The sequence below is a fragment of the Scyliorhinus torazame genome, chromosome 13 (genome assembly GCF_047496885.1).
Source record: "Scyliorhinus torazame isolate Kashiwa2021f chromosome 13, sScyTor2.1, whole genome shotgun sequence".
Lineage (NCBI taxonomy): Eukaryota > Metazoa > Chordata > Chondrichthyes > Carcharhiniformes > Scyliorhinidae > Scyliorhinus > Scyliorhinus torazame.
In genome coordinates this window covers 40,924,285-40,949,979 of record NC_092719.1, presented here as the reverse complement: position 1 = coordinate 40,949,979, position 25,695 = coordinate 40,924,285, and the positions used below count along the sequence as shown (strand labels likewise).

General features: G+C 45.0%; 1 protein-coding gene across 9 annotated transcripts in view; it reads right to left on the bottom strand.

The window, feature by feature from the left end:
• tubgcp6 (tubulin gamma complex component 6) overlaps positions 1 to 25,695 on the bottom strand; it is a 70,289-nt gene that overhangs the window by 4,190 nt on the left and 40,404 nt on the right. For 8 of the 9 annotated variants that reach the window (XR_011934047.1, XM_072471427.1, XM_072471425.1 and 5 more), the window contains 7 exons: positions 23,745 to 25,434; positions 23,394 to 23,470; positions 20,429 to 20,663; positions 19,243 to 19,411; positions 18,075 to 18,216; positions 13,929 to 14,123; positions 9,267 to 9,399 (listed from right to left, as the gene is read on the bottom strand). Coding sequence is in view for 8 of the 9 variants with exons in the window: in XM_072471427.1 (XP_072327528.1) it covers positions 9,267 to 9,399; positions 13,929 to 14,123; positions 18,075 to 18,216; positions 19,243 to 19,411; positions 20,429 to 20,663; positions 23,394 to 23,470; positions 23,745 to 25,434 (2,641 nt within the window). In the remaining variant the exon portion in view is untranslated. The remainder of the gene's footprint in view (positions 1 to 9,266; positions 9,400 to 13,928; positions 14,124 to 18,074; positions 18,217 to 19,242; positions 19,412 to 20,428; positions 20,664 to 23,393; positions 23,471 to 23,744; positions 25,435 to 25,695) is intronic. The other variant, XM_072471431.1, reaches the window with a different exon arrangement.

Here is a 25,695-nt window from a genome sequence, read left to right as displayed (position 1 = left end):
AAATTAAATTTTCAAAATTCTAGAACATCAAGAGGAAAGATAGACGTGGGCATGCATTTGTGGATCATAACATTTCACAAGATCTGGTCAGAAGCATGAGGGAATAAATACGATCTATACTGGGGTGTATAGCTATATATTTTTTTTAAAAATAATTTTTATTAAAGGTTTTCATAAAATATCAATAACAAAATGAGAAAGAACCCAACAGGGTTAAGTACAAAACACAATCTAAAAAAGCAACCCCCCAAACCCCTCCCCCCCCGTACCTAAATAATAAATTAACATTAACACCCCGACTTAAGATAACAGGTCTATACACCCCCTCAGACCCTTCCAGTGTAAATAACATAAACAAAATTAAAGTAAACCCACCCCCCCCCCGAGCAGCTGCTGCCATTGACCAATGTCTATCGTTCTGCCAGAAAGTCTAAGAACGGTTGCCACCGCCTAAAGAACCCTTGTACCGACCCTCTCAAGGCGAATTTCACCCTCTCCAATTTAATGAACCCTGCCATATCGCTGATCCAGGATTCCACGCTTGGGGGCCTCGTATCTTTCCACTGAAGGAGAATCCTTCGTCGGGCTACCAGGGACGCAAAGGCCAGAATTCCGGCCTCTTTCGCCTCCTGCACTCCCGGCTCCTCTGCCACCCCAAATATTGCGAGCCCCCAGCCCGGTTTGACCCTGGATCCTACCACCCTCGACACCGTCCTCGCTACGCCCTTCCAAAATTCCTCCAGCGCTGGGCATGCCCAGAACATATGGGTGTGATTTGCTGGGCTCCCTGAGCACCTAACACACCTGTCCTCACCCCCAAAGAACCTGCTCATCCTTGTCCCGGTCATGTGTGCCCTGTGCAGCACCTTAAACTGTATGAGGCTGAGCCTCGCGCATGAAGAGGAAGAGTTCACCCTCCCTAGGGCATCTGCCCACGTCCCCTCTCCCAACTCCTCCTCCCACTTACCTTTCAACTCCACCACCGAGGCCTCCTCCTCCTCCTGCATCACCTGGTAAGTTTCCGAGATCTTCCCCACTCCCACCCACCCCCCCGAGAGCACCCTGTCCTGTACTGTGTGTGGCAGCAGCCGTGGGAATTCCACCACCTGCCATCTGGCAAACGCCCTTACCTGTAAGTACCTGAAGGTGTTCCCCGGGGGGAGCCCATACTTCGCCTCCAGCTCACCCAAGCTCGCGAACTTCCCGTCCACAAACAGGTCCCCCAACTTTCGTATCCCTGCCCTGTGCCACCCCGAAAACCCTCCACCTGTTCTTCCTGGGGCGAACCGGTGGTTCCCCCGTAATGGGGTCCACGCCGAGGCCCTAACTTCCCCCCTATGCCGCCTCCACTGCCCCCAAATTTTGAGGGCCGCCACCACCACCGGCCCATGGTATACCTCCTTGGAGGGAGTGGCAGCGGCGCCGTTGCCAGCGCCCCCAGACTCGTACCCACACAGGACGCCATCTCCAGCCTCTTCCATGCAGCCCCCTCCCCCTCCATCACCCACTTGCGCACCATTGTCGCATTGGCGGCCCAGTAGTACCCACAGAGGTTGGGCAGCGCCAGCCCCCCCATATCTCTACTCTGCTCCAGGAACACCCTTCTCACCCTCGGAGTCCCTCGCGCCCACACAAACCCCATTATACTCCTGTTAACCCGCCTGAAAAAAGCCTTTGGGATAAACACGGGGAAGCACTGGAACAGGAACAAAAACCTTGGGAGCACCGTCATTTTGATTGACTGCACCCTACCCGCCAGGGACAGCGGCAACGCGTCCCACCTCTTGAACTCCTCCTCCATTTGCTCCACCAGCCTTGTAAAGTTAAGCCTATGCAGGGCCCCCCAGCTCCTGGCCACCTGGACCCCCAAATATCTGAAGCTCCTCTCCGCCCTTTTTAGTGGGAGCTCGCCAATCCCCCTCTCCTGGTCCCCTAGCTGAACTACGAACAGCTCGCTCTTCCCCATATTGAGCTTGTACCCCGAAAAGTCCCCGAATTCCCCAAGGATCCTCATTACTTCTGGCTTCCTCCCACTGGGTCCACCACATACAGCAGCAGGTCGTCCGCATAAAGTGACACCCTATGCTCCTCCCCACCCCGCACCAACCCCCTCCAGTTCCTCGACTCTCTCAGTGTCATAGCCAGGGGTTCAATCGCCAGTGCGAAGAGCAGGGAGGACAGGGGACACCCCTGTCTCGTCCCTCGGTGCAACTGAAAGTACTCGGACCTCCTCCTATTTGTGGCCACACTCGCCATCAGGACCTCATACAACAGCCGAACCCACCTGACAAACCCCTCCCCAAACCCAAACCTCTTCAGCACCTCCCACAGGTACCCCCACTCTACCCTATCCAAGGCTTTCTCAGCGTCCATCGCCACCACTATCTCCGCCTCCCCCTCCCTCGCCGGCACCATGATAACATTCAAAAGCCACCGCACATTCGTGTTCAACTGTCTCCCCTTCAAAAACCCCGTCTGGTCTTCATGGATGATCTGCGGCACACAATCCTCAATCCTCGTGGCTAAGACCTTCGCCAGCACCTTGGCATCTACATTTAGCAAGGAAATCGGTCTGTAAGACCCACATTGCAGGGGATCCTTGTCCTGCTTCAGGATCAAGGCGATCAGTGCCCGGGACATCGTCGGGGGTAAAGCCCCCCCCTCCCTTGCCTCATTGAAGGTCCTAACATTTTTTTATTTTTTTTAATTAAATATTTTATTGAAAATTTTTGGTCAACCAACACAGTACATTGTGCATCCTTTACACAATATTATAACAACACAAATAACAATGACCTATTTTATAAACAGAAAATGAATAAATAATAAATAACAAAAATGAAAACTAACCCTAATCGGCAACTGCCTTATCACAAGTAACACTCTCCAAAAATATAATTTAACAGTCCAATATATAATTATCTGTAGCAACGACCTACACATATTATACAGTATATATTAACAACCCTGAGAGTCCTTCTGGTTCCTCCTCCCCCCCCCCCCCGATCCTGGGCTGCTGCTGCCTTCTTTTTTCCATTCCATCTATCTTTCTGCGAGGTATTCGACGAACGGTTGCCACCGCCTGGTGAACCCTTGAGCCGACCCCCTTAGGACGAACTTAATCCGCTCTAGCTTTATAAACCCCGCCATGTCATTTATCCAGGTCTCCACCCCCGGGGGCTTGGCTTCTTTCCACATTAGCAATATCCTGCGCCGGGCTACTAGGGACGCAAAGGCCAAAACATCGGCCTCTCTCGCCTCCTGCACTCCCGGCTCTTGTGCAACCCCAAATATAGCCAACCCCCAGCTTTGTTCGACCCGGACTCCTACTACTTTTGAAAGCACCTTTGTCACCCCCATCCAAAACCCCTGTAGTGCCGGGCATGACCAAAACATATGGGTATGATTCGCTGGGCTTCTCGAGCACCTCGCACACCTATCCTCCACCCCAAAAAATTTACTGAGCCGTGCTCCAGTCATATGTGCCCTGTGTAATACCTTAAACTGAATCAGGCTTAGCCTGGCACACGAGGACGACGAGTTTACCCTGCTTAGGGCATCTGCCCACAGCCCCTCCTCGATCTCCTCCCCCAGCTCTTCTTCCCATTTCCCTTTTAGTTCATCTACCATAGTCTCCCCTTCGTCCCTCATTTCCCTATATATATCTGACACCTTGCCATCCCCCACCCATGTCTTTAAGATCACTCTGTCCTGCACCTCTTGTGTCGGGAGCTGCGGGAATTCCCTCACCTGTTGCCTCGCAAAAGCCCTCAGTTGCATATACCTGAATGCATTCCCTTGGGGCAACCCATATTTCTCGGTCAGCGCTCCCAGACTCGCGAACTTCCCGTCCACAAACAGGTCTTTCAGTTGCGTTATTCCTGCTCTTTGCCACATTCCATATCCCCCATCCATTCCCCCCGGGGCAAACCTATGGTTGTTTCTTATCGGGGACCCCCCCAAGGCTCCAGTCTTTCCCCTATGCCGTCTCCACTGTCCCCAAATCTTCAGTGTAGCCACCACCACCGGGCTTGTGGTGTAGTTCCTCGGTGAGAACGGCAATGGGGCCGTCATCATAGCCTGTAGGCTAGTCCCCCTACAGGACGCCCTCTCTAATCTCTTCCACGCCGCTCCCTCCTCCTCTCCCATCCACTTACTCACCATTGAAATATTAGCGGCCCAATAATACTCACTTAGGCTCGGTAGTGCCAGCCCCCCCCTATCCCTGCTACGCTGTAAGAATCCCTTCCTCACTCTCGGGGTCTTCCCGGCCCACACAAAACCCATGATGCTCTTTTCAATCCTTTTAAAAAAAGCCTTCGTGATCACCACCGGGAGGCACTGAAACACAAAGAGGAATCTCGGGAGGACCACCATCTTAACCGCCTGCACCCTCCCTGCCATTGACAGGGATACCATATCCCATCTCTTGAAATCCTCCTCCATCTGTTCCACCAACCGCGTTAAATTTAACCTATGCAATGTGCCCCAATTCTTAGCTATCTGGATCCCCAGGTAACGAAAGTCCCTTGTTACCTTCCTCAACGGTAGGTCCTCTATTTCTCTACTCTGCTCCCCTGGATGCACCACAAACAACTCACTTTTCCCCATGTTCAATTTATACCCTGAAAAATCCCCAAACTCCCCAAGTATCCGCATTATTTCTGGCATCCCCTCCGCCGGGTCCGCCACGTATAGTAGCAAATCGTCCGCATACAAAGATACCCGGTGCTCTTCTCCTCCCCTAAGTACTCCCCTCCACTTCTTGGAACCCCTCAACGCTATCGCCAGGGGCTCAATCGCCAGTGCAAACAATAATGGGGACAGAGGGCATCCCTGCCTTGTCCCTCTATGGAGCCGAAAATATGCAGATCCCCGTCCATTCGTGACCACGCTCGCCACTGGGGCCCTATACAACAGCTGCACCCATCTAACATACCCCTCTCCAAAACCAAATCTCCTCAACACCTCCCACAAATAATCCCACTCCACTCTATCAAATGCTTTCTCGGCATCCATCGCCACTACTATCTCCGTTTCTCCCTCTGGTGGGGCCATCATCATTACCCCTAACAACCTCCGTATATTCGTGTTCAGCTGTCTCCCCTTCACAAACCCAGTTTGGTCCTCGTGGACCACCCCCGGGACACATTCCTCTATTCTCATTGCCATTACCTTGGCCAGGACCTTGGCATCTACATTTAGGAGGGAAATAGGTCTATAGGACCCGCATTGTAGCGGGTCCTTTTCCTTCTTTAAGAGAAGCGATATCGTTGCTTCAGACATAGTCGCGGCCAGTTGTCCCCTTTCCTTTGCCTCATTAAAGGTCCTCGTCAGTACCGGGGCGAGCAAGTCCACATATTTTCTATAGAATTCGACTGGGAATCCATCCGGTCCCGGGGCCTTTCCCGCCTGCATGCTCCTAAATTCCTTTCACCACTTCTTCTACCATTGAAGGTCCTAACTAACAGCGGGCCAAACAGGTCCATATATTTTTTATAGAACTTGACCGGGAAACTGTCTGGCCCCGGTGCCTTCCCCGCCTGCATGCTTCCTATCCCTTTGATCAGCTCCTCCAGCCCAATCGGGGCCCCCAGTTCCGCCACCAGTCCCTCTTCCACCTTTGGAAACCTCAATTGGTCCAGGAAACGGCCCATCCCTCCCTCCTCCCGTGGGGGCTCGGATCGGTACAATTCCTCGTAGAGGTTCCTGAAGACCCCATTGATGCCAAGCCCACTCCGCACCACGCTCCCTCCCCTGTCCTTAACTCCCCCGATCTCCCTAGCTGCGTCCCGCTTCCGAAGCTGATGCGCCAGCATCCGGCTTGCCTTTTTCCCATACTCGTAGACCGCCCCGTGGGCCTTCCTCCACTGAATTTGGCCTGGAGGCTGCGCCTCTTCCTCAACAATCTTTCCTCAGGTTCTTCCGCATACCTCCTGTTTACCCATACCATCTCCCCCACCAGCCTCTCCCTCTCCCCCCCACTCCTTGTGGGCCCTGATGGAGATCAGCTCTCCCCTCACCACCGCCTTCAGTGCCTCCCATACCATCCCCACTCGGACCTCCCCGTTGTCGTTGGTCTCCAAGTACCTCTCTGTACTTCCTCGGACCCGCTCGCTCACCTCCTCGTCCGCCAATAGCCCCACCTCCAAGCGCCACAGCCGGGGCTGGTCCCTCTCCTCCCCCATCTCCAAGTCCACCCAATGCGGGGCGCGATCCGAAATGGCTATTGCCGAATACTCGGTATCCTCTACTCTCGCGATCAGCGCCCTACTCAAAATTAAAAAGTCGATTCGAGAATAAGCCTTATGGACATGTGAGAAGAATGAAAATTCCCTTGCCCCCAGCCTTGCAAATCTCCAAGGGTCCACCCCTCCCATCTGGTCCATAAACCCCCTCAGCACTCTAGCCGCCGTCGTCTTCCTACCCGTCCTAGACCTGGAGCGATCTAGTGCAGGATCCAACACCGTGTTAAAGTCTCCCCCCATTATCAGGCCCCCCACTTCCAAGTCTGGGATCCGACTCAACATACGTCGCATAAAACCCGCATCGTCCCAGTTCGGAGCATACACATTGACCAGTACCACCCTCTCTCCCTGCAACTTACCACTTACCATTATGTACCTACCGCCATTATCTGCCACAATGCTCGACGCCTCGAATAACACCTTCTTTCCCACCAAGATCGCCACCCCTCGAATTTTGGCATCTAGCCCAGAGTGAAACACCTGACCTACCCACCCTTTCCTCAGTCTTACCTGGTCTGCCACCTTCAGGTGTGTCTCCTGGAGCATAACCACATCCGCCTTGAGCCCCTTCAGGTGTGCGAACACGCGGGCCCGCTTAACCGGCCCATTCAGTCCCCTTACATTCCAGGTTATCAGCCGGATCAGGGGGCTGCCCGCCCCCCCTCCCCCGCCGACTAGGCATGACCCCTCCTCGGCCAGCCACGCGCCCACACCTGGCCCAGTCCCCACAGCGGCATACCCCTGTCTCGACCCACCCCACTCGCTCCAGCTCCTCCTTGATCTTAGCAGCAGCAACCCGATTCTCTCTCTCTCTCCCCCCCCCCCCCCCCCCCCCCCCCCCCCCCCCCCCCGGGCTAGGACCCATCCTAGCTGGTTTACTCCCCCTATTGCACTTCCGCAAGTCAGCTGACTCCCGCTGACCCCGGCCACTCCCGCCTCCCCTTCGACACCTCCCATTTTGTGGCACACCCTCCTCTCCCGCTCCCCATTCACAGGCTCTCCCCCTCCGTTCAAAGGGCGGGAAACAATCCTCTCTTCCCCGCCCCGGTCCCGCCCCCCCCAGTCTTCGGCGTGGGAAAAGATCCCGCGCTCTCCACCTACCAGGCCCCGCCACCAACCAAAACAGTGCCCAATCCGCCCCATCCACCCTCCCCAACCCGAAAGAGAAAAACACAGAGAAAAATAAACCCAAAACAATGCAAAGGCCCCCCCCCCGAACCAAAAATAGGCATAACATATCCACCACAGTCCCCAATCGCCCATCCCGACCCTCAGTCTGTGTCCAGCTTCTCGGCCTGAACAAAGGCCCACGCCTCCTCCGGAGACTCAAAATAATGGTGCCGGTCCTTGTAGGTAACCCACAGTCGCGCCGGCTGCAACATGCCAAACTTCACCCCCTTCCTGTGCAGCACCGCCTTCGCTCGATTGTACCCGGCCCTCCTCTTCGCCACCTCCGCACCCCAGTCCTGATATATCCGAACCTCAGCGTTCTCCCACCTGCTGCTCCTCTCCTTCTCGGCCCACCTGAGCACACACTCCCGATCGACGAATCGATGGAACCGCACCAGCACCGCCCGCGGAGGCTCGTTAGCCTTGGGCCTCCTCGCCAACACTCTATGGGCCCCTTCCAGCTCCAGGGGCCCTTGGAAGGACCCCGCTCCCATCAGCGAGTTTAACATGGTGACCACATAGGCCCCCATGTCCGGTCTCTCCAGCCCCTCCGGGAGGCCCAGAATCCACAAATTCTTCCGTGAATATCACTGAATGACCAGTCATAGTTCCCAGTTTTTGGATGTGATAACATTAGTTGGTACATAATACTAGATATACAGTGCATATCCCCGCATCAGCAGAGGATGTCATAATTATCTTCAGGTGCAATCGGCGGAAACATTTTTATAAAATCAATGTTTGAATTGTGATCAAAATTCTTAATTTAAAGTGAAGTATTTCACCAATTACAGAGGGTGATACCGTAACGGTCTGGGATGAAGACCCATCTCTGGGGGAAGATGGTGCTTTAGTTGTAATATCACTGGATTGATAATCCAAGAGGCCCAGGCTAATGCTCTGGGGACACAGGTTCAAATCCCACCACGGCAGCTGGTGGAATCGAAATCCAATTTAAAAAATCTGGAATCATATTCTAGCCTTGGTAATGGTGACCAAGACAAATCTGATTCATTAATTTCCTTTAGGGAAGGAAATCTGTCATTTTTACCCATACTGGCCTTCATGTGACTCCTGACCCACAGCAATGTGGTTGACTCTTAACTGACTTCAGAAATGGCCCAGTAAGGCACTGAGTTCAAGGGCAATCAGGGATGGGCAATGAATGCAGGCCTTTCTCGTGATGCCCACATCCCATAAAAGAATAGAAAAAGTTTTCTTCCTGTGATTCTTTCACTAGAAATACTTTCCCCAAGAGGAATTCATCCAGTTCTACTTCAATATAATAATTCAGCGAGTCTTTAAAAAAACTAAAATCTCCCAAGTCTTTCTTTCTATTTGGTCAGTTGTGTCTTCTCCACACCTGTAAAAATCTACATTTAGTCTCCTTTCATCTTCTTCTCCAGTCTCAGTGTAGATAATCTCTCTCCTTCATCCTCCAACTTCAGAAAACACACTTACAACCCTCCTCCTGACCTTCGTCAATGATTATACATCTTTCTTGTAATGCTTTGTTCATACAGAATTCCAGATGTGTTCATGCTACCACCTCTAAATCAGCTCATTTGAGTACACAACCAACGTTTTATGCATTTTCTTTACCGCCTGCAAACATGGCAGTGACTATGATAGTAATTTACCCATCAAACCCCCAAGTCTATTTTCCTAATCCACTGCCTTACGCAGTTACTTAACATGAAATCCACGCTCTTGCTTCAACCTAATCTAATCTTTAATTACAGCCAAATAAAAATTATCAATAAATCTTTCGTAAAAACTTTCTACCTCCTAAAATAATTCAGCGAGGCCCACATACGTTCAACAGCCAAGAACTAATATTTTTCTCACCTGTACGCTTTAAATGGAACCAAACATCTTTTAGCGTCCAGAACATATGCTTCAGCTGCAGCAGGAAAGAAAATATCTTGTTGTACTTGTTCATGCAGCTTTCTGTGATCACAATGTTGAGAGGCCAATTCACCTACATAAACAAACCAGGGAAAAGAAATGTAATGTTCATCAGCGAGACTGGACAAGGCTGCAGTTAGGACACGCCACTCTGGTACAAGTTTCAAAAATTCAGTGCATTTCCACTAAATTTCCCCCAATTCTAAAATGAATATTTGGTGGCAGCTCGCAAAAAAAAGGGTCTTTGAGCTACTTTTGGGAATCTACAATTAACACATACCCTCCCATAATGAAGCACTATGAATTTCTATTTTGACAATTCAGTTCATATATTACTGGAGAGAAATGTCACATCACAAACACTTTTGAATACCACCAAAATTTAAATAAGTGCTGTAATTTAAAGGATCCATTACCACAATAGTGACTTTGACTTATTGTACTTGTGTAAAATGGTTCACATTAATGACTCTTGAACACGTAATACTTTACAGCTCATTTTTGCTTCAGTAGAAACTTGTCTGACAGGATTTGTCAATTTGTTCAATATATTCATAAGAAATTTTAGAAACAACGAAAAGGGCACGTGCCTAAAAGATTCTTGTTTGATCGCAATCCCATCTTCCTACCTTTACATCATGTTATTAATTCCTAGCTGACCACTGAACTCATTGGTTTAAATGATTTAATTAAGAAATGTATGGGCAGCACGATGGTGCAGTGGTTAGCACTGCTGCATCACTTTGCTGAGGACCTAGGTTTAATCTCAGGTCACTGTTCTTGTGGAGTTTGCACAATCTCCCAGTGTTTGCATGAGTCTCACCCCCACAGCCCAAAAAGATGTGCAGGTAGGTGAACTGGCCACGCTAAATTGCCCCTTATTGGAAAAAAAGAATTAGATATTCGAAATAGTAATGAATGTCAAATTTTCCCCACTTACAGCAATTCCTCACTTAAGGTTATGATTCCATTCCGGAAAATTGCGACCTTTAAGTGAAACAACATTTAGTGAACCATAGGTTTCCAGAGGAAACACTGCTAAAGCTAGAGCTAGGTCCCTTCAGGCATTTCTTGCCCAGTAAAAGCAACGTACAAGCTGAAATACTGCACATGTGCAACGCTGTGCATTCCTGGCCGAAATAATTCATTTAAAAAATCACTAAATGTAAAAGAAATATAATGTACAATATAATTAAATGGTTAAAAAAAATTATAGTAGCCGCGTCAGTAGAGTACTTTTAGATTGATCAGGCTCTATCTAGTGGCAGAAGCTGGCCAATGCAGTTACCAGCTGCAATTCCCAGAACTACCTGCACCGACCAACATCTGCCACTAGATAGAGGCCAGGACTGCAGTGTGAGTTCAGAAGCAAAGCCAGGAGTCCAGCCAGAAGTTGGAAGCTGCTGAAGAACCAAAGGATTAAGGTCAGACAGATACCATGAGTCAACAAGGGCAAGGTCTGAGGGCAAGGGTGGAAGCACAAGTGGGAAAAGTCAGACAGGCACAGAAGAGAAAGTCTGTGGCAAACAACGTTAAACTAAAACTGGCAATGTTAAACTGATAGCTTGTCACTACTTTATTGATAGCGTTAATGTGAAACAACATGTGAGTCCATGTTGTGTGGTGGCTACTGTATTCCCAACTGTCAAAATGATTGCGGGTCATGTTTGAAACATTTGTCAGCGTGATCAACATGTCTGAATCAACTTCACCTTATTCGTAACTTTGGAAACATAGGTCATCATTTTAATGCAAACCAACAAATTCCTCCATTTTCCTCACAATAAATTTGGATTCTGAAACCCTGATTTCATCTTGGTGTCTTACATTGTCATTGCCCAAAGACAATAACACTGCACCTATAGTATGGTGATCAGCAGGGCAGAGCATGACAGAAAAGTAAAATGAGTCCCTATGTAGTAAAGAAAAATTCCTTCCTTTAACTGGCAATTCTAGCCTATTACTGAGACAAATAAATTCATTACATTTTTCTTTTTCTGCTACACCAATGTACCAGAATGGTACACTCACGTAATGCAGCTTGGGTATCCAAAAACTGACCACATCTTTAAAAAACGCATTTTTCTTCGAAGCTCATCGGCTGTTAGCTTGGAAGTTTGCAACCCAAGCCGACACGACCAAAGCTAATCTGAACCTCACCGACAGTACCCAACCTTTAGTGTGGAATGTCTAGTTTGTTTGTACTGGTTTATCTTGTAATTTTGTCTGCACTGTTTACCTGGTGAACCCTGACCTAAAAGCAGAATTGCACCACAGGTGGGAACTTATTACAGGTACCCTATAATTATTATTCAATGCTGTATCTTACTTTTCCAGCCATATTGTTTATTTTAGACTATAACTAGCCTAGGCTTCTGTCATTGTATACAAGCACGCCTATAAGTGATACCTGAAAAGCAAAATGATCTGAAAACAGAAATGCAATTGGCCCCAAGGGTTCGGATAAAGGATACTCGACCTGTATTTTCATTGTAACCTTCCCTCTCTTTCCTGGCCTGTATGCTGTGTGCCTATTTTATTCAAGATGTGGAGATGCCGGCGTTGGACTGGGGTGAGCACAGTACGAAGTCTTACAACACCAGGTTAAAGTCCAACAGGTTTGTTTCGATGTCACTAGCTTTCGGAGCGCTGCTCCTTCCTCAGGTGAATGAAGAGGTCTGTTCCAGAAACACATATATAGACAAATTCAATTGAATTTGTCTATATATGTGTTTCTGGAACAGACCTCTTCATTCACCTGAGGAAGGAGCAGCGCTCCGAAAGCTAGTGACATCGAAACAAACCTGTTGGACTTTAACCTGGTGTTGTAAGACTTCGTACTATTTTATTCAACAAACACTCTCCACTAGAATGTTTACATTCAACTGCACCCAACATCTACTGGCTATTTCTCAAAATATCCTAATCCTTTTGAAAGTGTCGTATTGTTCCCCATGACTTGCTCGCTCTCCAATTTCAGTAAAACTTATCATAGATTATCATAGAATTTACAGTGCAGAGGGAGGCCATTCGGCCCATCGAGTCTGCACCGTCTCTTGGAAAGAGCACCCTACCCAAGGTCAACACCGCCACCCTATCCCCATAACCCAGTAACCCCACCCAACACTAAGGACAATGTTGGACACGAAGGGCAATTTAGCATGGCCAATCCACCTAACCTGTACATCTTTGGACTGTGGGAGGAAACCGGAGCACCCAGAGGAAACCCACGTACACACGGGGAGGATGTGCAGACTCCGCACAGACAGTGACCCAAGCCGGAATCGAACCTAGGACCCTGGAGCTGTGAAGCAATTGTGCTATCCACAATGCCGTGCTATCCACAATGCTACCGTGCTGCAACTTCATTGCAGTGTTGATGTATACATACTTGTGTCAATAAAGATTATTATTATGAATCTGTCAAGACATTGGCACAACTACGCTTGAACAACTGTGCACAACTACAATATTCAGGCAATGGAAGCAGCGTGGTAAAGGTCAACTAAACTGAGAACTAGCTTAAGGTATCTTGGTTACGAGCGAACATTGAAGAGTCTGGAGAAAAGTCTCTGATATTATTCAGCATTGGAGAAATACATTGAAACTAGGTATGGTGGAGACTGCCAGAAACCTCAGGAGCAGGGGTAATGGCCTGAAATTTATAAGAGGGAAATTTGCAGTTAACTACATGACACTGAAGTGTAAAATTTTCCACTGCAGAGTACAATCCAGGAATTCCCGATTTAACAGCGTAAGGGGCACCATAACCGCAAAGACTGCAGGTGTTCAAGGCGTAGACCCACTGCCACCACCTCGGGGCAATGTAGAATGGGGGATAACTGCAAAGTAGCCAGAGCTGGTGGAATGGTCGGGGCAGTGGACAAAATTGGGAGAATTGGATAGATTTTAGAATGGGCGATTGCTATGTTTTTTGACAGGTGGAATTGCTCAGCTCAACTGGATAATGTTCCTTGACCCTAAGAGACTGAGGTCAGCGATATCATAATTTTGAGGTGCGAGGAAACTTTGACACAGTGAGCACATTCCTAATTACAACAGGTACATGTTCATCACTAGTTACTTATAAATCTAAATACACCGTAACCTCTTATGTCTGGAAATCTATTGTTCAGAAACAAGTTTCATTATTGCTTTGTAATGTCTTATCACTATTGTAAGCTTCACGTAACATTTATATCTAATATCAAAGCAAAGCACTGCAGTTGCTGGAGATCTGAAATAAAACAGAGAATGCTGGAAATACTCAGCAGGCCTGGAAGCATCTGTGGAGAGAGAAACAGAGTTAACGTCTTGAGTCCAATATGATTCTTCATTAGAGCTGGAGATAGAAACATGATGAGTTTTATCCAAAATCTAGAAATGACTTGGTCCCAAACATTTTGGACAAGAGGTCATTTTGGCAGATATGCTTTGAACTTCACCTTGCACTATTTCTATTTACAACTTAGCATGCAATTGCCAATCTTAGCATGTTTGTAATTGTTTATTAACACACAGAAATCGTCTAAAAATGAAAACGTACTGGAACGAAGTATTAGAAATGTGAAACATTTAAATCTCCAAGAAAAAGGTTCTGACCTTGTATCTTAGTTCCAAACAGTTCAAGGCATCAGGTGCATTGGGTTTGAACATTTCTGGCAGATATTTAAGGGCAAAGGTCAGATTAGAAGCGAGCTTCGAGTCTCCATGAAGACTATATTGCAATGCTTTGTTCAGGATCGAATTCAGAACTAAAGGATTCAGAAGTTCTCCAGGTGTCTGTCCAGACCCAAGCTATTGAAAGAAAATAAACCTTTTCAGTTAATTTCACAACAGGATTTTAAAACTCACGGGTTCAAGTTACGGGCATTTATTAAATGCAAACTCAAGCACATGATTCAGCGCTGCAATGATCAATCTCAGTTTGGTTTTAAAAACTGTTCGGGAAGTTTATTTATTTTTTAAACAATAGGTGTTTATTTGAGCATGACTGAAAACAAAAATAATACTGCAAAGTACCCTTCATTTAATGAAGCATGTAATACTATGGCACAGTGGGTTAGGCACTTGTCTTCCAGTTCAATTGCTCTGTCTGCTGGCTATAAGAATACTATGTGGAATGGGTTTGGCAATTTCAATCCAGCTGCCTGTGGGCTGGCTGTTCCTTTGGTATGAAAGTGTCAATCTTAGCCAGAGAAGCAACTGGATTGATAATGTAGGAAATGGAAATATACCACAATGGTGCATTCTAGTTACTCTGAGGTTTGGGCTAAGGTATATTGTTGGTCAGCAAACTTCTAGCTATACTAAACCACAGTTTTAATGAAAGGAACTAAATTCAGAACATTTTGTTATAAAGCTAGGAACTCATAGTAAATAAAACTTCTACAACAGAATTGAGAGATTTGATTTCAAATTTAGGGTTTTTGAAGTTGCTTGTGAGAGTTCAGATGGTTAAAGCATCTTATTTCTATAGGAGTGACTCACACGTCCTATATCTATCGACCTGTGTCATAACATAGCCAGGAGTCAAAAAATGCTACCCACTTGTGGCTTGAATGAGGTATTTGTATTTCTTCACAATCTCAAAAGACCAAGAACACAGTTGGAGAGATTTGGCCTCATACAAATCAATAAGCTCATTTATTTTCAAGGGATGTAAACACACAGAACAGGTGGAGTGGGAGGTGGCAGCCTTCAAACAGCCCAGTCGTTAATATGAACAATCATGGTTAATGCCAGCAACTTGGTGACTGAACATCGATGAAAGAACCCCAGATCTTCAGAGCAACAACTCAAGCCACAAGAATTGGCACTTGTGATTGAATAAATCAATCAGGACAACAGACCATTGCAGAATTGTAAAAAAAAGTAAAGAACTTGCCATATGCTCCCACATCAGAGGACCATGTTAAAGATGATGACTTCTAACTGACCTCAGCACTTTAATCTCTTGGGCTCCAAAAAGAAATCTCTGCAGCTTTCTCCTTAACAATCTAGACTGTCTTCACAGTCTAACTGCTTGAAAAGCCTCATTCCCAGCCTACATACCTCTCTCCTACTGCTCAGAGCCAATGGAAACATGATACAATTAGGAAGGCAAATAAAACATTTTTTTTATTATTTTTATTCTCCTTTTGCACACTTTAAAAAACAAAATTTATTCTCCTTTTTCACACTTTCTCCCAAATTTACAGTCACCAACAATAAACAATAATCAGTAACAAATATGTCAATCCCCAAATCAATAACGATCCCACCCTCCCACCAAACCCCAAACATTAGCCCGCATGTTCACACAAATAAATGACAAAAAGGAATTAGGGATCACCCATAGTCACCATTAACACACACAGCCCCCCCCTCCCCGCAACCCTCCCACCCACACCCCAACTAATGTTCGATGCTATCCAGTTCTTGAAAGTGAATAATTCCCATGAATTGTAGAGCCCCTCCATCCTTCCCCTCAGTTCAAACTTAACCTTCTCAAGAGTCAAGAATTCCAACAGGTACCCCCGTCATGCCAGGGCACAGGGTGGAGAGGTTGCTCTCCAATCGATCAGGATCCGCCTTCGGGCGATCAACGTGGCGAAGGCTACAACATCTGCCTCCGCACCAGTTTCCAACTCTGGCTGGTCCGACACCCCGAATATGGCATCCCGGGGGCCCGGATCCAATTTCACATGCACCATTTTAGAAATTACCCTAAAAACCTCCTTCCAGTAATCCTCTAGCTTTGGACAGGACCAAAACATATGAACGTGATTAGCGGGGCCCCTGCTCTGTATACTACCTTCAGCTGTATCAGCACCAACCTCGCGGACGAGGTGGAGACATTCACGCTCCGGAGCACCTCACACCAGAACCCCTCCTCCATATCCTTTTCCAGCTCATCCTCCCACTTTGCTTTGATCCCTTCCAGTGGTGCCTTGTCCTCTTCCAAAATAGCTCCGTAGACCGCTGACACTACCCCCTTCTCCAGTCCCCCTGTCGTCAGCACCTCCTCCAGCAATGTGGAGGCAGCTCCTCCGGGAAGCTCTGTATCTCCTTTCTGGCAAAATCTCGAACCTGCATGTATCTAAACATTTCCCCCTGCTCCAGCCCATACTTCGCTTCCAGCTCCTTCAATCATGCAAACCGACCCCTAAGAAACAAATCTTTTAGTGTCTTAATCCCCTTCTCCTCCCATTTCTGAAATCTTAATCCCCTTCTCCCACCATTTCCGAAAAAAGGCAAATAAAACATTGGTGGCTATTAAAAGAGGAATGGAATATAAAAGTAGGGCATTTTACTGTAACTGCATAGGTGTGAGACCACGTCTGGAGAAATGTGTACAGTTCTGGTATCTTCATTGGCAAAAAAGGATATAACTGCATGAGAAGAAGTTCAGAGAAAGATCACTCGACTCATTCCTGGGATGAAGGGTTTATTTTATGAAGAATGTTTGAACAGGTTAGGCCAATAACCACCGAAGTTTAGAAGAATGAGAGGTGATCTTATTGAAATATAAGATCCTGAGGGGACTCTATAGGGTAGACAGTGGAAGGTTACGTCTTGTTGAGGAGACTAGAATTAGGCCCCACAGAATAACAAATTTCCCTTTTAAGGTGGAGATTAGGTAAAATTCTTTCTCTCAAAGGGTTATTAGACTGTGAAATTCTCTTCCCAAGAAAGCAATGGAGGTTGAGTCATTATTCAAGGCTGAGTTAGATAGATTTGATAGACTAAACAATCAAGGGTTTAACGAGGGGACAGACAAGAAAGTAGAGTTGAGACCACAAACAAATTAGCCATGCTCTTATTTGATTTGATTCATTGTCACATACACCGAAGTACAGTGAAAGGTATTTTTCTGCGGCCGAGGGAACGTACACAGTATGTACATAGTAGACAAAAAGAATAATCAATAAAAGAATTATTGAGTGGCAGTGGGCCCGAAGGGCCAAGTTGGTTACTCCTGCTCCTAAAAGTCCAAAGAAGTACTCGGAGTGTTTTCAATTGTCAAGACAATTTAATGAATTGTTTATCAATTAGTTCATGAGATAAAGTTCATTCATTAGTATTTTAACTATCATCTCAGACCCCCCCTTAAGAAAACTTGCCTGTAAACACCAAACTTTAAAAAACAAGTATTTATTTGCCACATATTCTCTCTGTAGCAAAATGATATCGCAAAAATGAATTCATAAAATTTTAAAGTAGAGTAAACTGGAAAACTATCAGCTGATCTCAGATTACACGTGGGGTATGGGGTTGGCAAGGTTTACAAGGTGTGGAAATTATTCTGAAGGAGTGCAAGTTAATGATATTAAATACTGGAATTACAATGGTCGAGGCATTAACCTGATCTTGAAAATCAAGAGTGTATGGGAGCACTTGCTAATTTGCATGTTCTACAATAATTCCCATAATTTTATCTTTAGGCATGGAAGATTGACTGATCTGTTTTAGATGATTTCAGGATTGAATAACTACTCAGCAATTATCCAATCTGCCTTCAGGTCTGGCAAGAAAATCAGACTCCATGGATTAACTGAGATTCACTATGTATATTCAACATTTGCACTAACATACTATAACAAGAAGCAAACCTGGCTTGTTTGCCTCAAAGTTGTATCACTCATTAAGAGTACAATAAACACATTAATAAAGGATGATTAAACATTAATTAGGAATGAGTTTATATTGGTGGTTAATCAGAAATCATATCAAAAGTTGCGATTGGACCCAGCCAATCAAATTTACCTTTTCAAAGAGCAAATCACTAAGTGATTGGGCAAACTCTCCATCTTCCATCAACAGGAAATGTCTTAGTGCTTCAAAGTTCTGTTCAATGTTCAATTCCACAAACAAATAATCTATTATGGCTTTATTTACCAGAGAAGCACTAGAAAATGTGTTAAGGAGAAAAAGGAAGGTTATTTAAAAAAAGGCAATATCACAAGTAAAACACAGAAAAAGACGATGGGTGGCATATTCGAGGCCCCCCCCCCCCCCCCCAATCATCCATGATGACAGAGGCAGTTTGCCATTGGCGAGATCTTTTGGGGTTTTGCCATCGGCAGGACTGGAAGATCCCGCCGGCAGGAATGGCCAGAAAAGTCTGACCTATGATATAACTTTCTCAGCTTGAATACTAGTATTCGTGTCTGTTTTATTTAATCAATATGTAGTCTATTAATTTTATAAATTATCTGTTCAACAGTCACTGGCCTCCCACCATAAACTTTGAGTCATCCAAAACTCACCTGCCAACATCCTAAGTCATTCCGTCCCATTCACCCACCACTCTGCCTGCTGACTTATATTGAGACATTGCTGAATTTGGAACAAAAGTTAAAATGTACATGTTTATAAATCCCTCCCATGACCTCGCCCTTCATTAGCTAGGTAATCGCTAACAACCCCAAACCCTCCAAGATTATCAACGCTTTTCCAATTCTGACCTTTTGAGCACCTACAATTGTAATCATGTAACCACTGTCAGCTGCGCTGTCAGCTGCCAAGACCCTAAAAGCTCTGAACCTCCCCACCATTCACGGGGCTCCTTTAAACATGCCTCTTTGACCATCAGCTCTAACAACTCTCTATGTGGTTTGTTAGTGCTCCTGTGAAGTGCCTTGGGCAGTTCTGCCACGTTAAGGACACCCTACACATACATGTCATTTGGCATCCCTATGACTTTCAATTTGGGTCCATTACAAAAGCTATAAATTTAAATGCTGAAATAATAGAACTAAAAATTTATAATATCTTAAAATTTTCTTTGGCCATTTTCTTATTGAATTATCTTTTCCAGCCTTTTAGCAGTTTTTAATCAGTCTATGAAAGGCGACTACGGGTCGATGCCCTTAACTAACTTAAAGAAAACACAATTATGACAATCTTAGTTGTTTCCATCAATAAAACTTACTGAGCTATAAGAGGTGCTGTAATGGAATGCTTCATCAGTACTGGAAGTGAGATAAGACTGCTTGCTTGTACCGCTGTTGCATCTGTTGCTCTGCGAACCGAAGGATCCAAGGGCAATAAATAGGGCTCAGTTATTACATTTTGAAGTAGGTGCGTGATGGGCGGTTCAGCTAGGACAATAAATAACGTGTGTAAAGTTAAAATCGAGACCAAACAATTGAAAAAGACAAATTCAGTAATCATGTGTTGCCGATGTGAAACTTTACTCAAAGGGAGCACGAGTTGGGGAATCAATGGCACAATCCTGTAGCTCCTTTCCCATCCCACCATCCCTTTTTCAGTACTGTACAATTCCTCATTGGCAGCAGGATTCAGTGAGCTTACCCAGACCTTTCTGCAAGTCACCCAATCCTCAAAGAAAGGAAGGTCAGAAACACAACTGCAAATCAAAACTCCTCAGATAGGACAAAAGGGGTTTAAATGAGCGACATACATGTTAACTTATATATCAATTCACAGTGAACCCACGGCAAAGTGATCTCTTGAATCACTTTTATTTTAAAAATCAGCAATTTGGTGATGCTGATCTATTTTCCAATTCCCTGCAAGGGTCCTCCCTCCCCCAGCTCCCGTAAATCTTCACTTACATTTAAATTGAGGTGAGGCACTTCTAATTTCCCCAAAAGTCACTAGTATGCACCATCAGTGGGGTGAATTCTCCACCTCCCGGCAGGGGGATTCTCCAGTCCTAGCCAATGGTATTTCCCATTGTGGCTACCCCACGTCGTGGGTGGGGAATTCACCCCAGTGATCAGTACACATTTCACACTAATACAGGTTTTGAGTAGACAGAGAATTCACTAACTGCTCTTGTTACTTAGTGGGCACTAATGGACCACTTTTATTTCAGCTGGATTTATTTATCACAGGGGCTAGTTGACCAAATGCATGCATTAATCACAGCAACCAGAGGAGTCGGTAACCCCACCTGTACACCACTTCAACAATCAAGAAATGTTTCAAAGGTTGCCCATCTCTAAAAGAGCAATAAAAGAAAAAATTCTTCAGTACCATTGACCACTAAAACGTACAGCCCTATTTTTCTTTATTTATGATGAATACTTCCTGTATTGGCCAAGTGCCAAATAGTACAGGTCAAATGAATTCTTCAGATAGTGCACACTCACACATCAATTCGTAGTTATCCTGGTAATGTTCCACACAGTACTGGTCTGCCAAGATTTTGAGATAGGCTTGTTCTTTCTCCCATGGAGAATTTTCTATAGCTGCTTCTTGGATAGGTTCCATTGCAAAGCTCAAAAGGTCAGTTGCTGGAGCCATTCGGATCTGAACAGTAGAATCTGCGTCATGCTCATTTCTTTCTTGAAAACGAACCCTTTGTTGTTCTAAATTATCTTTATTCTAAAGATAAAACATTGATTCACCATCCAAATTTTTTGTAAATTACATGCCAATCTCCAAAGGTATGAAGAAATAATTAACAAAGAAAATTTAATGTCATTCAGAAAACTAAGTGCAGAGAGTCCTGCCTTAGGAACTAGGTTTGGAGGGAGTCGAATCGATTGGTTGGCAATGGGTAGGTTGGCCAGGGACAGTGTTCTGCCTGACAAGTCAGGGATTGGTTCCTGCGTGATGCTCGAGAGTGAGAGTGAGAGACTGAGAGTTAGAGAAAAAGAGAGTAAGGAGGGCAGGTTGGGAAAAGGGTAGTTGATAGTCACAGTTTATGTTATTGAATTATAATACCGTACATAACAAAAGACTATTTTTGTTAAAGTTACAAACCTGGTGACTGCAGTTTATTGGGCTCAACCATGGACCTCAGGTATTTTAAATAAAATCTAATTTTACCTGTGTTGTGACACCGGGTGAAATAGGGCTAGAATTGACCTCACACCAGCTTATGCTGTGATGCAAGTAAAATAAAATTTGCAGACCTTTAATTAAGGGGGTCATGTAGATGTGCTGATAATGTTTTGGAATAGAAAATCAAGTTTAGTGACATACCCACCATAATCATACAAAAAGAGAGGATTGTGCAGCAGTAATCGGCAGAATTCTCCATCCAGGGATAGGTCCTGTGGCGGTGACGGGGAGCATTTCCAGCTGCAGGGGCTGACGGGAAACCATGCAATATCTCCCATCCCCAACATAATTAATGATGCATCTGTGGGGTTTAGCACCATATTCTGTGGCGGGGCGAGCTTGGTGGTGCCCCGTGTCATATGTGGGTGCCATATTTAAAAGGTGCCCAGCATCATTGACCACGATTGAAAGAAGGTGGACCATTTCAAGAAAGATGGATCTCTTGTGAAGACACTGAAACTGGAAGAGCCACCTGATAGACATTCCCCCCACCCACTGGTGTGGTGTTCCAAGGTCCATGGTCACTGGCAGCCTCCATTCTGAACTGTGGAGGCCACAGGCCTTCTTCAGGTAAGTCCCGACTTTTGTATGCCATCTTGGTCCAGACGGGCTCTGGACCTGTGTATTTTCCTGCTGGCGTTGTGGAGAATTCGGCTTGAGTGGAAGATTACGGCTGGGCCTTCATCTGCATCCCATTTGTGGTTTCACACCAGCCTCCAGCGGGATTCCCAATCCGGCATGGTAGACAGCTTTGGAAAATCCCGCTGTGAGTTCACACTGTTTGAAAGCAATTTGTGGGCTTCCTATCGAATTCTGCCCCCTCCCCCCACCCTTTATCCCAGCTAGTGGGAGCATGGGAGAATTCCGCCCTTTGTGTCTAAATTAGCAATCTCTAGGAGGCCTTGACTGATTATCAGGAGAGTGCAAGTTCAAATTCTACCATGGCAGTTTGATCACTTTACAAAAAACAAAATAAATCAGGAACGAAACCTGGAATCAGTAAAAAGTCCCGTGAAGTTGCAAGAGCCCAACAGTTCACTCATGTCCTTCAGGAGAGCAAACCAACAACCTTATCCTGTCCACCCAAATGTGACTCTCGTCCTTTGTCTTTACCTTCTTAAGTGGCCTAGCGAGCCACTCAGTTATACGGAACCACTACAAAGATTAATAACCGCACAGTGGAAGTACTTTCACCTTCTCAGGACTGAAAACGTCAGCCTGGTCAGCATCGCCCACTGCCTACACCCCGAGGAAAAATTTAACAGGAAAATGTAAAATTATTAAAGTACTCAGAACTGTAACAATAATTTTTTCTTTAACTATTACGGTGGTGTTTTACTAGTAATTTTAAAAATTGTGCCCCGGATGTGGTTGATGCTGGCAAGGCCACATTTATTGCCCGTCTCTAGTTGCTCTCATAAAATGCTAGTAGATATTTTGAACTGGTGCATTCCTCATAATTATAAATGCTTTCACAATATTAGGTCGGAAATTCATGCCATTGATCAAACAATGGTGAATGAATTAAATACTCAACTATGTAAGAATGGCGTGTGATTGGGGGAGGGGGGATGCATTGCATTCTGAATTCACTACAATATTTGTGCAAACGTTTTAGGAATTTTTGTACTTAAACACGGTTAAAAAAGATTTTAAAAGGGAAACCTACCCCCAAGAGGTTTTAAAGCAGTCAGGGGTGGAGACAAACCTGCTCTCAGGTGGCTGCTGTTAAATTACTTCAAGGAGGCTGGGTGGCTGCATTTCAATGTCACTTTTATTTCTTAAATCCTGTAGGCCAGATTTCCTGGATCTTAGGAAAGCTGAGAGATGAAAGGAAGTCTGACGGTCTGGGTCCATTATTGTACTGCTTTTGTACCGGGAGAAACAAGAGTGTTTCTCTGGCCCATCGTTTGTCACTGTGATCCACTGACGCCATCATCATCCCATCCCGACAGCCAAACCTCGAAGCTCTTAATCCCTTCCCGTTTCTGTGATCCAAACCACAAAAATTCCGATCACTGCTGTCTGTTATGCCACCTAACAGCAAGCCAGCCTATTAATCTGGCTAACCACCAGGTGGGAAACCCGATGAAAAGAAATTGGAAACAAGCCCTGCAAACCTCCCTGTGGGCTTTCCACAACCCCTTCCTGCCCAATCTCACAACCTTCCTCCTATCTTGGAATTATTATTGAGCCATGATTTTTATTCTTTGGGAAGCACAATAAATTTCAACATATTGTTTGAATCCTTTATCAAAAATAAAATACCTCATCGCATGTAGGTTGAAGAGGATGGGATGATACATTTTCTGAACTTTTACTACTCACGTCATTTCCACAGGTACCTACAAATGATAATAGACAAATATTTTTCAGTAACTAGAGCAAAATTTGAAATCTAAATTACTTGATTGTTACGTACAAAATAACTTGCACTTTACATACTAATCAATACAAATTTTTAATAATAGCTGAGACTAGTTGCAAAATGAATTATCATTATCTGCGTTTGTCCATTTGTACATTCCAGTTAACAGTGGAGAAGAAAACTTCAGTTCTTATAAAAGATGGTTGTGTTGCGGAAGGAATAAAACGCAGCAAAAGCCTTTCATTTCTTACCTTGTGATTCATCTTTTTCTTTGCTTTGATTTCCATTTACCTCAAGTTCAGGATTTTGCAGAACTGTATCCAGTTTGGATTTTTCAGTGGTATTGATTTTTTCTTTTGGAATGATAGTGTGTACAATGTTTGCATTTTGTTCTTCATCAGATTTATCTCGCACCACTCTTCCTACTCGTGATTCTTGGTTATATAATACGTCTTGAATGGTAGAACCAGATGAAGGACCAACACAGGGCTTCTGTCTTGGAATTAAATTTGCTTCCACATATGGCGACCATTCTCCTATCCTGATATTTGATTGAGAAGGATGCCCGAAAAAAGACCGACCCAGTACAGATTTTACGGTAGGTACAGATTGTCCAGTTTTAACCAGAGGCTGTGATGATTCACTGCGAATACGCCATTGCCATCCACATGGTTCTTTCTCGTACACATCTTGGCCAAGTTGAACGTTGGCTTGTGACACATGGCCATGAATGTTCCATCTAGCTCTATACGGTTCTACATTGGAAACATACTCACCAACATGTATGTTGGCTTGTGATGGGTGCCCATGAACATTTGCTTGTGGCCAAGACTGCTGTATATCTGAAACATGCTCACCAATATGTATGTTGGCTTGTGAAGGATGCCCATGAACATTTGCTTGTGGCCAAGACTGCTGTATATCTGAAACATGCTCACCAATATGTATGTTGGCTTGTGAAGGATGCCCATGAACATTTGCTTGTGGCCAAGACTGCTGTATATCTGAAACATGCTCACCAACTTGTATGTTGGCTTGTGAAGGGTGCCCATGAACATTTGCTTGTGGCCAAGACTGCCCTATATCTGAAAAATGCTCACCAACTTGTATGTTGGCTTGTGATGGATGCCCATGAACATTTACTTGTGGCCAAGATTGTTCTACATCTGAAACATGTTCACCAACTTGTATGCTAGCTTGTGATACGTGGCCATGAATATTCCATCGTGGTCCAGATGGTTCAACATTAGATGCATAATGTTGCACCTGTATGTTAGATTCTGAAGTATGCCCATGAATATTCCATCGTGGCCTGGCAGGTCCAACACTGGATATGTATTCACTTACATTTAAGCTTGAATCAGGCATGGAACCATAAATATTTGTACTTGGGCCTGAAGGCTTGCTACCTGATGTATACCCTGCAGCTTTGATGTGTGAATCAGAATCATGTCTGTAAATATTCCACTGGGGCAACCCTGAATCCACTTGTGAAAGGTTTTTTCCCCATGATATTTTATAATGAGAACCCCCAGATGTCATTAAATTACATTCGTCTTTGTCAACAGCAATGCTTTTTTTCTCCTCTGATATTTCTGAACCTATTTCCTTCAGTGCCACGTCAAGTACAGTGGTTTGTTTAACAGTTTCAAGGGCAGCTCCAGGTTGCTGTTGCTTCATCGGAAGAAAATCCTCAAAGCTTATATCAAGCAAGCATACTTCTTTTTGACTAGGATTACTACTGTGGGGCAAATGTTCTGAATCAACATCAAGGGAAGCTTCAAGTCCAGGTTCTATTTTATAAATCTGACTCTTCGATTGTTGGGGCCCTTCTTGAAGTGAAAATAAATCAGTCTGTGCAATGGCGGTTGAGGCTGCTTCATTCACTGGTGCAAGTAAGTTTTCCTTCTTACTGAGCATGTTGTTTTCATCTGATGCTACCTGAAACAAAAAGTCATACAATGGTATTTAAGTGAAAGACAAAATAATTATTCAATATGGTTTCAAAATTTTTCCTTACCAATTTTAACAAGACATGAATAAAAGTGATGAATGGCATTTTTTCATATCAGGTGTTGTTTTTGGTTAAATATAAATGACAAATTTTGTTCCCAAAGCTCATTGGATTTGAACAATTATCAACATTTCTAGGTTGGAAAGAACAGGCAAACATTTAGAGATGGAATGCAGCTGTAGTACTGC